The sequence below is a fragment of the Fistularia commersonii genome, chromosome 23 (assembly GCF_037954325.1).
Source record: "Fistularia commersonii isolate RoL2024-O1a breed Wild chromosome 23, RoL_Fcom_v1.0, whole genome shotgun sequence".
NCBI lineage: Eukaryota > Metazoa > Chordata > Actinopteri > Syngnathiformes > Fistulariidae > Fistularia > Fistularia commersonii.
In genome coordinates, this window is record NC_141306.1 from 9,588,228 (window position 1) to 9,604,399 (window position 16,172).

At 51.2% G+C, this 16,172-nt stretch overlaps 1 protein-coding gene and 1 long non-coding RNA gene across 3 annotated transcripts in view; both read left to right on the forward strand.

Annotated features, from left to right (window-relative positions):
- nfil3-2 (nuclear factor, interleukin 3 regulated, member 2) overlaps positions 1–4,824 on the forward strand; it is an 8,181-nt gene extending 3,357 nt beyond the window's left edge. For both annotated transcript variants that reach the window (XM_086170629.1, XM_086170628.1), the window contains exon 2: positions 749–4,824. In XM_086170629.1, coding sequence (XP_086026755.1) covers positions 1,170–2,975 — 1,806 coding nt within the window. In that variant the 5' untranslated portion in view covers positions 749–1,169 and the 3' untranslated portion in view covers positions 2,976–4,824. The remainder of the gene's footprint in view (positions 1–748) is intronic.
- An 8,268-nt stretch (positions 4,825–13,092) lies between these two features.
- On the forward strand, positions 13,093–15,289 carry LOC147221001 (uncharacterized). The gene is made up of 2 exons (XR_015107955.1): positions 13,093–13,438; positions 14,466–15,289. It is a non-coding gene; the product is annotated as an uncharacterized LOC147221001 (long non-coding RNA).
- The last annotated feature ends 883 nt before the right edge of the window (positions 15,290–16,172 follow it).

A 16,172-nucleotide genomic window follows, 5' to 3' on the forward strand; every position in this document is an offset into this window, starting at 1 on the left:
GTGACCGTTTCGGCCCCACGTATCCGCGCCGTGAGAAACCTGCCGTGTTGTTTCGCAAGTCCCGCCTCCTGTCCTTCCAGGGGCGGCTGACCTATATTTATAAACCCCGACACACACACACACACCTCCAAATCTCCGGGCTTATTTATCCTTGACCTGCAATGGCTGACGCCCTTTGTCTGCCTTATCTGCTCACGCCGCATCATCGATTTGGCATCGAGTTGTTTTGGCAAAAGAATGCCCTCCCCTCCCCCCGGCATTCCTCTGGGGATGAACACATTTGATGGCCGGCGGGGGGGAGGAGGTTGCTTAAATTGTGTCCACCGCAAGGGTTTCTTCGCAGACAAAAAAAAAAAAAAAAAAAGACAAAAAGGCAGCGGGAGCGGGTCGGTGGAAACAGCGGAGCTTCACCGCTCGCTCTGTCACGGGCGGTCGTCTTATCTGGGCTCTCCCGTTGCCGTTAGTCGCCGTACTTTTTGCAACGCTCGGAGAGCGAGATGGAGCAGTTGCGTCATTGCGTCATTACATCATGAAAGTCAACATCGACACGTCGGGGTAAAGGTCGCGGGGTCGTGAGCCGCGGACCGGACGGATCGATACGGCGGTGCAAAGGTCAGACGGGTCGGGGTCTAGCGACACTTCACGGTCGCTAAGGGACGGCGTCAGCCAGTCGAAGCCAGACGTGCTAAAACCCGACCGGTGCAGAAACGAAGCACCGGATTGACCTTGTCTTTTCTTTTTCTTCCAGTCTCCGCAGCGGTTCTTCTCGGGTGGAGAGTTGGGGCGAGACAGAGCGAAAGCGAGCCGGGCTCCCCGAGAGACAGCCACGCCGAGGTAGACGGCTCGACCTACATCCTGACGGTTGCGCGGGGATCTAGGACGCAGCTCCCGTAGCTCTCTTGGCGCACGAGGCCCGGTCCCCGAATCAGCAAGGATCCGGTCCGGACGCTCGACCAAAAACCATAAATGAGTTTTGCCACTGCCCAGCTCCAGCTCTTCTTGATCTTCTTGGCAAACCTGGACACTTGAATTCCTTCTTCTCGTAATAAGAACCGGCTTGCGAACGCCTTTCGGGAAGGAAACCCCTCAAAGGTTTCTGCGCCGGCACCCCGACGGTAACGTTGTCGGTCCTCGGAGCAACATCTCAAGCTGGCTACCGAACGACAAGAATGGAAAGTCTGACGTCAGCTCTCAAAAACTCAGGGAATAACATAAACTGCCTTGAGACCTTCAGCGGTTATGAAGAGTCTGTTTCCCCTCTCCAGGGGACGCCGTCACGCCTCGGGCGCGTCATCAAGCCCAAACCCAACGTGACCTGCAGGCGGAAGCGGGAGTTCATCTCCGATGAGAAGAAGGACGCCTCCTATTGGGAGAAGCGTCGCAAGAACAACGAGGCGGCCAAACGCTCCCGCGAGAAGCGGCGTCTCAACGACATGGTCTTGGAGAACCGCGTCATCGCGCTGAACGACGAGAACGTGAGGCTCAAGACGGAGCTGCTCCAGCTGAAGCTGCGCTTCGGCCTCATAAGCACCGCCTCGTTCATCGAGAAGAGCCAGCAGATCGGGGGCGGAAGCGGCGCGGGAAACGGCGGCTCCTCTTCTTCCTCGTCCTCCTCTTCCAATCAGTACTACTCCAGCGGCTACTCCAGCGGTTCTCAGGTGATGATGAACTCGGACTCGTCCGAAACCGAGCAGTCGGGGCGCAGCGAGGGTCACAGGCAGCTGGTGAAGTACTCCCCGCACGGTTCGCTGTCCGACATGTCCGACAGCTCCTCGCGGGACAGCCCCGAGCCCATGCCGTTCGAGATCAAGCAGGAGGGCGACCGGCTGGAGATGGACATCGCCAACGGCACGACCACCCAGATCATGTTCAACATCCACCGCGGGCTGGCCTCCGTGCCCACTCACCACCAGATCCAGCAGCATTCCCAAGAGATGGAGGTCGCCTATCACAACCAGCAGCAGCACCAGCAGCATAACCTTCATAAACCCCATCAGGAGCCAGTGAGCGCCGTCACCGCGGAGAGTCAGCCCGCCTCTCACCCGCCTGCCGCCCAGAGGAGCGTGATCTTGTTCGGCAGCAGCGCTCCCTATCCCGTGGATAGCGTCGCGAGGCCTCAGGACGCGGACCCGCTGCCGGCCCAAGGCGGTAAGAGCGAGTCGTGCGCCGTGGAGACTCTCGCAAAGGCGACGAAGCAGGCGGAGAGGCAGACGTCGGACTCCCCTCCCTACGAGAACTCGGACGGTCAGAGCGGGGCCGCGGAGAAACAGATGTACGGAGTTTGCCGACAGCAGCGGCGGCGGCAGCAGGAGTGCGATCTATCTCCGGAGCTACTCCACAAAAACATGGAGGGCGGAGTCACCCGCTCCCAGCTCGACCACCATCTCCAGCAGCCTCATCCTTCGTACCTCAGTGCCCGAGAGGAGGAGCCGCCCGTTCTCACCTACGAGGGCGGACCCCACGATGACGTTTACTACCGAGTCCCGTCGAGCTCCTCCAGCAAGGACGCCTCGTCCACGGACGGAGATCCCCGGAGCTCGGACAAAGAGGCGTCCACGGATGACGACGACTCCCCTTCCTCCTCCTGCTGCTCGGACGTGGGAGGCTACCACAGCCGACATCTCGGCGGCATCCACCGGCCCGCCTCTCCTCCGCCCTTCTCGCAGAGTTGCTTTCAACCCCAAGGCCGGGACGGCCAAGGGGAGGTGAAGGCCACAGCGTTGCCCCACAAACTCAGACTCAAACACCGGGCGATGAGCACCGGCAGCAGCGGCAGCCATTGCTCCGGCCAGGAGTCCCCGACCACCCCGCCTTCGGCCACGCCGCCCCCGCTGCCTCAGCATCCCTATTTATCGCTCCCGCCACAGCAACACATCAAGCGAGAGAGCCCGGTCGGCGTCTGCACGCAGGAAGGGGCCGGGACGGAGGCCGGGAAAAAGGAGGCGCTGGGACGGCGGAACAAGGGGCGGGATTAAGGTGACTTTTTTTTGGGACTTCAAAAGGAGAGACGCCTTGTCGCCATGCCTTCGTCCCCTCACGATCCGACCCCTTACAAACCCCAACACGAACTTTTCTATATCCCACCCCCAGAAGTCACCAAAAAAAGCAAACAAAGGCTGGACTTATCGCACAGGATTGTATCATATTTGTATATATTGTACAGAGTTGTCGTTTCGTACATCCTCTGCATACTTAACAGAAGCACTTTTGTTTATGTACCGAGAGGGGGAATGGAACTACCTGCTTTTCTACTCCTTTATTACGACCTTCAACCGAGTACATCAGTGAAAGCACATTTTGATCGCTTATGAGTAATAAAAAGAATGTAGAAAAAAAAAAATACAAAAAAAAAAATCTTTTAAGCTTTTTCGGCTCTTATGAATTTGGTGCATATCCGACCGTAGACGAGCATACATGTCCGACTGTAGACAAGCATACATGTACGTATGTACGGTTATCGGCCTTAATCCAAAAAAATCAAATGCAAACATACACTGGGGGGCGGCGTCCCCTTTGACCAAAGAAGCACCGACGTCACCGACACCACGAGTATCAGGTTCCATGCCTCTTCCCAGACCCTACCTCTGACCGGTCCGTACCCTCTCCGACCCCCAAAGATCCGCACCACCTTTATTTTTGAAGCACTTGGTTTTGTATATTATTGTAGTATATGAATATATGTATCTATTATAAATATATATTTTACGACAGAAATTTGAATACAAATTCAACAAGACCCCCCCACTCCCTCCCCCCCCAAAAAAACAAAACAAAAAAGGGGGATTTTTTTTTTTTTTTTTTTTTAATCCGTGCTGTCAAGGATTGCAATCGCTGTACAGGCCGCATCTTCTACCGCCTCTCTCTTTGATTGTTAAGCTTTCGCATCAATCGTTCGTCGACGCCCCGTTTACACGGAAATGGCCGTCCGGTTCGGGGAGCCAGCAGCACTGAACGGAGAACGCGTTTTTTAAACATTTTTTTTATTTCTCCTTGCTTTTCCAGAGGCGGGCACCTCGATCGAACGGGGTTTTTTTCTCAACCTTTAAACCAGCCTTTTAAAAAAATGCGCGGTGGGCTCCGAGCCTTCGGTCCGTTTGAGCTTTACCAACCATATCTGTCGTCGACCGTCCGCTGTAGAGAAGGCGAAACCCCCAAGGGAGGCGGACACGGAATGTGTACAGATATTTAAAAAGTGGCGTGACGCATCCGAGGCGAGGGTACGAGGGGGCGTGGATGGGGGGTAAAGAGGCCTTTAAAAGTCAGCGGGGGAACTAAAACGGCCCATTGGGGAACTTTCAAATCCGACCGGAAGCGACCTTGCCGCGCTCCCCGCTCGCCCCCAGCACTGGAGTAGCTCTGTGTACCACAATTTTAATTTTAATTTTTTTGGTGCTTGTGTATAAATGTAAAGCCCCACCCACCCACCCACCCACGCGAGGACAACACTGTACCGTTCACGTCATGTTTTTTTTTTTTTTTTATCTCCTCTTTGTTTTTCGTCGAGGTGTCGTCCTCCTTTCTATAAAGTGTCTTTTTCATATCAACTGTGATGACACGTGTTTGCCTCCATCACCACCACCTGCACCTCCACCCCAGCCTTCTCTGTGTGTATTGCTCGGTAACGTTTGTGTTTTCGCCGATGGTTTTTGCCGTAGAGACGCGGGCGGCGGTTTTGTTTCTCGTTGGTCGCTCATTGCCATGGCTTCCTTTGTTTGCACATGGGATATGTATGTAAAGACACAAGCGTTCATCGTGGAACACGGAAGCATTTCAAGATTGAAAAGAGAAATAAAAAAGAATGTTGACACGATCGACGTGTGAAAAGAACCCCCGGTTTTCTGTGTCGTTTCTTGGATCCGTCCGGCTTCTGGAAGCGCTCGCCGTCGCCTCGCCATCGCGGCTTCGCCATCGGCTGTGACGCTCACACGGAGGCGACGCCAACCAGCCGGCGTGAGACCGCGAGTCATCGTGAACGACCGGGCATAAATTAGGATATGAGAGAAATGCAGCTTCAAATATTCCTCTTATACCATAATTTGCAGACGATAGGCCGTGACTTTTTTCACGTAAACGACGCTGCGGCGAATATATGGACTTGTTTTGGGGGGGACTAACGAGCTTCACGCCGCTAAAACATTTATCCTCGTCACATCGGACCGATGTGACCGAGAAATTCTGAGTCCGTTCAACTCTTTGACGGTTTTAGTGCGCAGGAGGAAGCCCGAGATAGCGATCGGCTAGCCGGTGCGGCTTATATTGAGGTGCGCTCAGTAGTCCGGAAATTACGGCGGTTCTTGATAGGACGCGAATGACAGGATGAATATCTACATAATATTCAAATAAGAGCGTGAATGGTTGCATGTTTTTTAACATGAATGAGTGAATCAATGGTCGTATGTCTGAATTGTATGTCTTTATATGGCATGTGAATGAGAGGATGAATGGTTGTGTGAATGGGCGAATGAATGATTATATGTCGACATGTGTGAATGAGTGGATTTGTTGTGAACGAATGAATCGATACATGAACAGTTGTGGGTCAGTATGACTTGTGAATGAGTTACCGGCTGTATGATGTGTGAATGAGAGGGCGGATGAATGAAATATCTAAGTTTTAAACTATTCGACATCATTGAAATCCATCTCGTGTGAGGTTTCGGTCCGATCACGTGATTCATCCGTCGGATAGGAACTCGCCTCCCACGGTTAGCTCGTTCGGCATCGGTGACTAATCCGAACAAGCGGCGCTCCGGAGTGACACACTGACACACTTACGCCGACCGGCGCGTCTGATGTAACGGCGGCCTACTTCTGCAAGCCGACACAAGACAAACGCATGAACGAACGATCACATGTGGCATCAGGCAGCGGGAGATGAGACATTTTTCACGCTCTTTCAAACAAATCAATCCGGTTGACCGGCTGAAGCGGACGATTTCCGGCATCGTGATAACCCACCGCGATTCGGAGCAGTTGCGAAAAAGACTTTGCGATCGAACAGGTGCCCTTGGCGGAAATATGTGGAATATTTACACCGCACACACACACACACTGTGAAGATAGTTTTCAACTGAACTAGATGAGTCATCTCTGTGTGATGTGGAGGACAAAGCCGGGGCTGCGGCGGTCTGAGCCTCTGCCTGCTGCTGCGAGCTCAACTGGCCCGCCAAACCTCCCGCGCTTCTGTGTTTACAAGACCCCCCCCCGCCCTCCGGCGGCGCCCCTCGTAAATGAATATCATTTACAGGGTTATTACCCTGTAATAAGCTGTTGATGAATTGAGAAAAATCTGGCCGCCCCCCCCCCCCCCCCCCCCCCCCCACCCGGCCTTCCCGCAAAAGAAGGTGATCAACGTGAAAGGGCAGGGGGTGGAGGGTGGAGGGGAGTGGGGCGGGGAGAAGGGCACGGAGGGCAGGAAAGGGGCGGGGAGGGGAAGTTAGCCCGGTGCGCTAACTTGATCCTAGCGTGCAAACAAAGCAGCTCTTTCAGGCTGACACATCAGTGCCCTTCACAATGCTTTCCAGTGACACACAGGCAAAGCGTGCACACCTCACCCGTGCACGTGCACGGGCACAGCAGGCCAACCCACCCAACTTTACCCCCTATAAACCCCCTCCCTCCTTTCATGGGTGCTCAGCGAAATAACGTCGCTAATAACGTTAGCCGTATCAAGGTGACACAAGCACAGGCAGCAGTTTTCGCCGGGTCCTTTTTTTTTTTTTTTTTTCTTTTTTCCCTGATTTGACACCAACCGCCGCTGCTGCAGTGGAGCTTGCACAAACAGGTCACGAGGAAAGTAGGTCAGCGCACACAGGAAGAGAAGCAGAAAAGGAGAAGTCGAGAGGGAGAAAGAGAGAGAGTGCAGATGGATGCGGCGATGAAGGTTACTGCCCCACCTTGTCACTCTTGTTTGTCTCATGCGGTAAAGATGCTCACGGCAAACACAGTTGAAAGACTGCTTGTGCAAGCACCTGTGTGTGTGTGTGTGTGTGTGTGTGTGTGTGTGTGTGTGGGGATGGCGACCCAGGACTGCAAGCATGTGTGGAAGTACAAACACGGAGCTCACATTGGCGATGAACAACACATGCATTGTCTCTCCACGCCGCCGCTCCCGTGACCTACTTGTCCGAGGGCGCCGGTTCGCCGCCCGGGATACGGTTCCTCCTCGCCGCCGTGAATTAAAAATAAATCGCGGTCTGGGAGAGCCGTGCCAACGCCACCGGGATATAACCATATCCAAAAACATGTACAGTGAAATCCCTGTGTGTTGTGTGGAGGAAACAGGTGGAGGCTTAGACGGGGAAAAAAATTAGATTTGCGAATTACGGTAATGGATAAGACACGCACACACGCGCATGCTTGCGTTCAGCCTCTCCTGTTCAGACTTGCACGCAGCAACTTAGGTGTGTTATTAAGCCCATGTTTTGTTTTGCATGTGGGGATGGAAAGATAGAGGGAGATGGAGGGGGACGCGACTAGATAGGAAAGCCCGGTGACGGGACGGCTTTTTCAGACTCGCGAGTGTCAAAAACTTGTTTTAATGAACGATTATGAGCACGGTGACCCCGTCACAGAGCGGCCGGTTTTTGTTTTGGGGCCGACGGAGGCGGAGTGGTGCAATAAAACGGCGTGCGAACCATGCGGTTCAGACCGTGGACTTCCTTCCTTTGGGCCGTGGAGAAAAACAATCACACCAACCGCTCGCAGCTCCACCTGAAAAACACAAGAAAAACAATCATGGGGGGGACCAAGGCAATCGCCGTGAACTCTGCACGTGCAAGGTTTCTATCCATTTCTGAGTCAGAGGAGTTTCAGTTTTGAGAATCGCCACATGTGCTTTTTTGCGTGCCGTGGAAATCTTTTCTTGCTAAAACCTCTTAACATTGATTCAGTCATTGTCTTTACCCTTGGGGGCAAGATAAACGTTATTGATTGGGGGATTTCTTTTGTCACAGCAGTGGAACGCTTATAATGTCAAAAAGGGAAATAGATATGAATATAAATATAAACAAAAAAGCAAAAGACAGAAGATAGCAAGACAAAAAAAAATGAATAGACAGCAGACAACAACAGCAACAACAATAACATCAGGGATGATAATGGGCTACATCAAGTAACATCATAAACAACTAGAACTAAACAACAATAGGAATATAGTTGCAAAAATAAATAGCAATGAATAAAATAAATAAACCAAAATTGGCAGGATATGTGCAGGTTAGGACAAACAAGGACAAGAGAGACAGCAGTTAGGACATGATGTGAATGGGTGAGGTAGTGAAATTGTGGACTTGTACACTCAAGTGCACAAGTGCACTCTGGCCGGTCAGAGTTGTGTGCCTTCCAAAATGCTGTTATGCAGTCTGATGGCCGTGAGCACGAAGGAGCGCCTGAAGCATTGGGTTCTGCGCCGTGGTTGGATGAACCAGTGGTTGAAGGAGCTGCACATCGGCCACAGCTTGTTGTGCCGGCGGTGGGATGGATTGTCCAGGATAGCTCCCGGTTTGTATCTGCTCTGACCCTTCCTGTAGAGCGCCTCTGTGTTGTGTGTCCAGTCCAGTTTGTTGTTGATGTGGACCCCGAGGTACTTGTAGGAGTCCACTATCTCCACCTCTTCACCCTGGATGGTGATCGGTACCCGTCGCCTCCGATTCTTCCGGAAGTCCACAACCACCTCCTTGGTCTTGGAGGAGTTTAGCAGGAGGTGGTTCTGGTTGCTTCGCTCCACTCCAGATCGGACCTCTGTAGTCCTCCTCCTCGTCATCGTTGATGCATCCAACGACGGAAAAGTCATCGGAGAACTTCTGGAGGTGTCAGGGACCAGAGTTGTATCTGAAGTCCGAGGTGAAGAGCGGAAGAGATGACGCCATTTATAATAACAGAAAACAAATTAAGTTTGTTCCAACCCCTGGCCAAAACTCAAAGAATAAAGATATCGATATAGAAAACCCTGAAAAAGTAGGATTTTAATAGTATAAGGGACATCATAAAGAAAAATCATGGATATTGTAAACGTTCTGCAAGAGGAGAGCTGCAATTTAGAAGATGCAGCGGCGTCATGAAGCATATATAAGTTGTGGGAGCTGGCTCGGCGCCTACCGTGCTAATTTCAAATTTGGATCTCCTCGCTCTCATATTCATATATATGTATTTCAAGGATCAACTTCATTTGAATCGCGCTTCGTATCTTAAAAAATTCACATGTGAATATATATATATGCAAGCCCGCCTGCAGGATTAGGGGTACAGATAATAAATGTACGGCTGATAATAAATACAAAATATCCATATGCCAGGTTTGACATTTGCAGAATAACACCGCAGACACAGCGACACAGTTATAATAACGTCAGCGTATTCAAGTTTCAACATCACAAATGACTTATTAACAGATTTAGACTCTAGACCGCCGTGTGTACACAGCACCCTCAGACGTAACACTTATATTATGTGAGAATCTCGCAACTTCTGTTGTTGTTTTGGGCTTTTTGGGTTCTCCGCCAAGAGCCGGAGAGCGCCGTGTTTGCTTTGGCTGCTCGGCCCACGTTAATAAAAAAAAGGGCACATCTCGAGGTGTCGTCGCGAAGGCAGGCGCGGGGAGGAATTACACAATCGCAGGCGGCGGGCCGGCCGGCTGGCTGGCTGGCTGGCACCCGCAGTTAGAATTGAGTAACACGTTGCGCCCGTGTCGCGCCGAGATCCCGGCTGGGCCGAACGTGGAATGTTTGTTTCGATTTCAGAGCGCTCGGTCATGAGGCCCGGTGAGGTACAATGAGGTACGATGTGTGTGTGTGAGTGTGTGGAGGTGAAGGGGGGGGGGGGGGGGGTAAGCTCGCTGCAAATTAGCCGCCCCCGACTCCGCCCTCGCCGTCTTGCCTCTGTTTTTGTTTTCGAATCCACGTCCGAGGCCCGAATTAGGTCAGCAGTCACATGCGGGGTGTTTCTGCCAAAAGGAGCAACGTGAGACGGGGAAAACCGCGCAGGCAGAAATCCTCGCCCCCTCTCGGCAGAAACCCAGAGGAAACTTCTTTTCGTTTCTTAATTCAGTTTTTTTTTTTTTTTAACTTTCTACAATTCACGATGTCTGCTTCGGCCCCGTCGACCCCGCGGGTGGTCGAACTCAGACGATAATAACAATAATAATAATGCTGGTAATGATATCATCTACGCAATCATCACCATCTCTGTTTTTTCTAGCAAAATCCAAAAACATGTCGTTGGAGACCCCAAAATTGCCAGACGTGGATAAAAGGGGGAATGGTAGAATATCCTCTATCCTCTCGGCCAATGACCGCCAGGATTGGCTCCTCACTGACGGACGGTTGGAACTGATGAATGAATGAGTGAAAGGATGAATAAAAAGAATAACAATCACAATAACATTGCCATTGGAGAACTACTGAATGCAGCTCGAACTCACTTAAAATCTATTTTGTGCAGCTTTGGGGGTGAATCGCTTCAGAAATAGCTTCACTTGCCTCCCGTGGGGACGCTCCGTCTACAAGGATCCCACATTCTTTCTCCGTCCAATCGTGACCAGGGATACGGTTGTTCCTGGAAGGAACCGTGTGTCCGCCTTACGAAAGCTAATTAGAAAGCTTACGCGTTAGGTAACAATTCACCCGGGATCTGTCTGAGGTAACGGACGACAGACGCACAGGCATGGCTGGAAAAAAAAGCTGCTACGTGAGGTTTAAAGTGGGATCTGAACTTCAAACTAAAAAGCGTGGAATATTGTCCTTAAGAGTTGGGGTCTTTATGACTTCAGGTTCACAGTGAACGCATGAAAGAGATACTTTCCGTTGAGTGTACGTCACGTATAACCAGGGCTTGCCTTTCAGTTTAGGGGGGAATTCATCGCCATCTCTTTGTGATTCCCAGCAAACTGCATCGTAATCAATATTCACATTGCATCACCGCGCGATTTTTATTACAACAACAGGGGCGATTCGTGATATTTGGCATCTGGGTCAATGCGGACCCCCCGAAACACAGACAAATAAAAGTGAAATTTCTCGTCTTGGCTTGAAAACCCTTGAGAGCTCTTCCCCGTTTACCTCACCTCCTACATCGCGAGGCAAAGGTTTGAACCAAAAATAGATGGCGGTCAATGAGCCCCTTGTGGGTCTCCACATAACGCTGCACCCTGGAAGCAGTAGGCGAAATGTAGGTCAGCTCCGCCCACGAGGCCGGCCTTTTTTGTCGTTAAAAAGGCCGGCCTCGCTCTGGCTCCCTCCGAGCGGCGAGGCCTCCAATGAACCCGCCCGCTGCGGAACAGCTGAGGCCGGTTGCTGTGGGGCGACGGGGAGGAGAGGCGCGGTGGGTGTGTCCGATCGGAGGCGAGGAAACGACTGGGGCGAATTCTCCGATTGGGGCCGTCCAAACATGGCCATGTCCCTTGCCTTCGGAGAAGCCCCCTCCACACCCCACCCCCAACAGCCCTTTGAGCAAAGTTCTCCTTCCACAATAAGCCTGACCATATACAGCAGCCCTTGCAGGATCACAAACCACAACGCTTAACCGAAGTCACGTGTCGCAGCTGGCTTTGATTCCCTTTCAGCAGCCGACGGTAAGAATGGGAGAGCGAAGAGTTGTATGCCCGGTGTGGCGACCGCACCTCTTCGGAGCGGCCGTTATCCATCAACGGGGTACAAACGGGACGAGCTATTTGAAGTTTGACACTGGACTGAGGTGTGGAAAACAAAGATAATGGGGTGTCCCCCCCCCCCCCGAAGGGCGGCTGAAACGTCTTTACATCGTGAGAGCCAGCCGCTCAGGGAAATGTGTCACTTGCGCCTGACGCTTTCTCTCCAGCGCACCCTGCGGCGGTTGATGACTAACAGAGGACTCGCATACCAGGGGGCTTAAATCATGGGTTGTCCGGCAGGCTGAAAATATTAAGAGAAGCAAGGAACAAGTTACCGGTGCACTGACGGGCCGCTGTGGTTGAGATATGAAGTCCGGTGCCGAACAAGTCGCAACCGACGCCCCCCTACCGGGCTGTGTCATGTCCGCGAGTGACCCAAAGTGAATACCTCCGATTGAATACCTCTGATTGTGCGGAAGACATGTGAGAAAGTAGGCTTTCGCAAATGTCCATAAAAGGACTGTGAAGGGGCCAAGACAGTTTCCGACATGATGGAAGCATACCGCTGTTTTCTTTGGGTTCAGGCGCAACCTAGTCTCCCCCTCCCCCCGCTATTTTGAATAGTAAAGTCCAATTTTATTCATATGGCACCAAATTGCAACTAAGTTGTGTCATGACTCTGGACCCAACCTGCCCCAACCGGGGGGTTTCTCCTCAATGAAGGCAGAAATATCCTTGAGCCTCTTCGGGACAGCCGTATGTAGGACATGAAGTCCTCAGTTTATGACGTTTTGTGGTTATGTCAGCAAAAAAATGATCTAGTTGGCAAGCGCAGTGGACGAATGCAGTATGTCGTCACGTGGCGGCATGAGAGGAAGATAGCCTTGTTTACATTTGCCAGTTTCTACTTTTCCCTTCATTGTGGCTTCAAAGAATAAATCAGACTCTTCTGATGGCAGTACCAACGAACGGAACACGAAAATCACGTTACGTGGCGCTGTCGGAACGGAACTACCACGTAAGACGAGCACCCACTGTAACCGGCAGAACGACAGCAACGTGCGAGGTGCCACAGTGCGAGGCCAATTCAAGGCCTTGGAAAAGGGCACTGCTGAACAAAAACTTTGGGACTGTACATGTAGCCTCCATGAACATGCTCCATAGACAGCGGTGATGGTGTTTCAATGTCCAAGCGCCCCATGACGGAGCCCTGGAGCACACCTGAGTGATGCGAGCCACATGGCGCCATGTATCTAATTGTTGAGCACCACCTCTTTCTGTGTCTCTTGCTTGGCATGTACATGATCGCTCGCTCCTCTGCAGTCACCATGTTCGCCAGCCTCAGAAACAGAACCCGTAGGTGAACGCTGACCTCTGCGCCGCCTTCACGTGGATGCAACGTATAACAACCATGTCAACCCAAAGCACAACGTGGGAAGTATTTGGGCGGTGACATTTGAGACGGATGTACCTGATTACGTACGCAACGTGACCATGAATGCGACCTCACAAAGGCGTTGCCGTGGAAGTCGAGTGAGAAGTGTAATAGCGAGGACCCACGTATGCTCGTCAGTTTCAATCGCCGCCACGAGTGTCGAAAAAACATTTGAATGTAGACTACCCTCCTGCACAAAACGCCTTCATCTGGTGGCATCCCAATGACACTGACTCATATGTGACCTCTGCTCGAGCCCGCTTTTCTCCGTCACGTGTCCAAAGACGTAAACAACCCTCTGCTCCAGAAAGCGCCGCTGTGTAACTGATGCCTCCTCCCAGCCGAAAGCCACTGGACCTAGTTTCCTTATCCAGTTCAATCCAGTTTGTTACAAAGAAACATGCGGTGGGACTCAGGTGAGTGAGACCTGAGAGGAGCCTGAATGGACCTTGTGTAAGATCATTCTGCCATCGAGTTTCAGATGACAAACGGGGGGCCGCTTCCTAACAGGGTCATAGGTCACCTCGAACACCGGACAAGGATTACGGGCGCCTCCGAGGGATACTGGCTGTTGGACTCTCGGCAGCAGGAGATGGTATTGCGGACCTATAAAGTAACTTTTTAAGAATAAGTGCTGCCTCGTAGCTAATTCGGATGGTCTCCACTTGTGGAGCTTTTTCACGCATTCCAGTTTTCAAAGTGCTTTTCACCGGAAAGCATTCACCCATTCACGCACGATAGCATCAGAGCTGCCGCGCTAGGTGTTCATAAGACCATCGGGACCGACCGGTGACTCATTGCCTTGCTCGAGGACACTTCCACATGCAAATGGAGCTGGGAACGGAACCGCCAGCCTTCCGACGGGTTGTAGGTCCCTGCATCATTTTATTTGATGAGACAATCTTGGGCAAGGATGTCCATCTAACTTTGGTGGGATCCAGGTGGACACATTGTGAATACAGGCGCAAAGGAAGAATAGGTTACCTCCACACACACGAGTGCCCATGTTGATGTTCACGGTTGTGCCGTTAGCCATCAGTGCTAATCTGTATCGTAGTCCGTGGCTCTGTCTTCGGGCAGTTCTTTCTAAGTGCTGCGGGAGAACCTGAGAAGGAGAAAGTTGCCCTCTGAAGGGCCTCTTTAAGAAAGTCAAAAGGGGGATTAATCGGAATCCTAGCTCGAGAATGCTAATTACGCATTCGCAGCTGTCAGTTTACCCCGAGCTAGCCGATCCAAACGTTCCCCCGAATGACCGGCTGCTGAGCCCGAGATTCCCCGATGTTGATTAAAACGGGAATCTGAGAAGATCACAACCTTTTCGGTTAAAGAACATGCGACCGTGTCGTAACAGATCACGTTTTTTGCACAGCGCGTGTTTTCTGTCATAAATCATGAATATCTAACTTGTATATATATGTTGTGTCTTCTGAATGTTTCTTTTAGACATTCAACGCCCGACAAAGACCAGTCAGATCTCTACGTTCCAATGATATCAGGCTACTTCTGGTCCCAGGAAATTGAGCATTCGGTCACCGGGCTTCTCTTCTGCGGAACCATCTCCATCTCCAGCCGGGGTTGGGCGTAAACCATCTGTTTGTTCAAGTATGGGCTTAAGAATGTCATCACCAAGCATTCACCATTGTTATTTCCTCCATAAATATTCAAGCTATTACCAAGAAGCTGTCAGCGCTTCTGGTAACAGATCATTTGTTCCTGTCCCTTCAACCTTTATATCCCTTCTATCTCTATCACACCCCTGCTTTCCAACTGTCTTTACCCAAACCGGTCGAGGCAGAAGGCCGCCCACATAGCTGCTTTCTGCCCAGCAAAAGGTAGTGTTTCCATAATGTCAATGGCCAATTGTTGGGTTTCTGTAAATTCACAGGTGTTGTCAGATGTCATCGGAAAACTATGTCGTCACTCGGCACCCTATCGAAATAATCTGACTTGACTTGATTTTCATGTCCCTACTGGTGACGCTGCGTCTTACCATGACCATGAAATGTTGTATTGACCCCACCCCTAAAATGTATGTTTAGCTGGAAGTGAGTTGTAAGATCACTATTTTCATGATGCGCCTGTAGTTCAGCTCGTCAAATCGACCCAGTTGACCGGATTGCATTATCAGAAGTTACACGCTCCATGACACATACACATGTGCATACATTTTTTTTTTTTTCACCTTATCCAGATGTAATGTTGCAATAACGACTGCAAAAATAAAAGTGAAGTGTAAACAGGGCCATGGGGGTGGAGGCGGAAACCTCTGACCGTTTAAAAAGGATGCATTCAAAGTCACATTCGAGTTCCCTGAAAAGGTGATCACGTGACTCGCGCCAGTTCTCCGGCTCCGTATTTTTTGCCGATGACTCGATCGGGTGCTGACACTGGACTTTGCACTTCGATGGAAAGCAATTAAAATGAAAGTGCGTGAGATACGAGAGGCTCAAAACAACCTATTAATTGGCGTAGTTAGCCGTAATAACGATAAGAGATGGCAGTTATCAACTGTCTCGTAAAGAAATGGTCCACCGTTCCACACCCTGGATCAGATCGGCGATTAGCATTTCCACTGCGGGAGTTTCATTTGCTGAACTGGAGTGCAAGCATTGCCCAGAAGGCTGGGCTGTGTGATCCCCTGTTCCCCATTTTAAAAATTTTGGGTCCCCAACCGCCACACAATCCCAAAGATGCCCGACAGCCACGGGGTGTCCGTCGCCTTCAGCCTCTCTGGTTGAATTTCACCCATTCTGGTGTCTCTTGGGGTTCCTTGACAACATTGGGAACCACCAAAATTTTTCCAGCCATGCCTCCTCATCCCTGGATCGCATGTCGGCGCAAGGGGAGGAGCTCCTCAAAGTGTCCTTTACCCAGTTCAGCAGGTCAGGGAAAAGCCTTCCTTCCCTCTCCTTCCATTCCTCATAGTTTGCCACCCAAAAGGCGTTCTTTATGTGTCCTTCTAGCACGCTGCTATTCATCAGTTTCAGGAGACCCTTGGATGACCCGCACCTTCACACTTCTTTCTTCCGCTTGATGGCCTCCCTCGCTTCTGTTGATCACCGACAAGTTCTCAGGTTGAGGCCGATAACCTTGGATATAAATAGACATAAAACCTGACCAATTGGACTCCATTTTTCACAACCCGCCCAG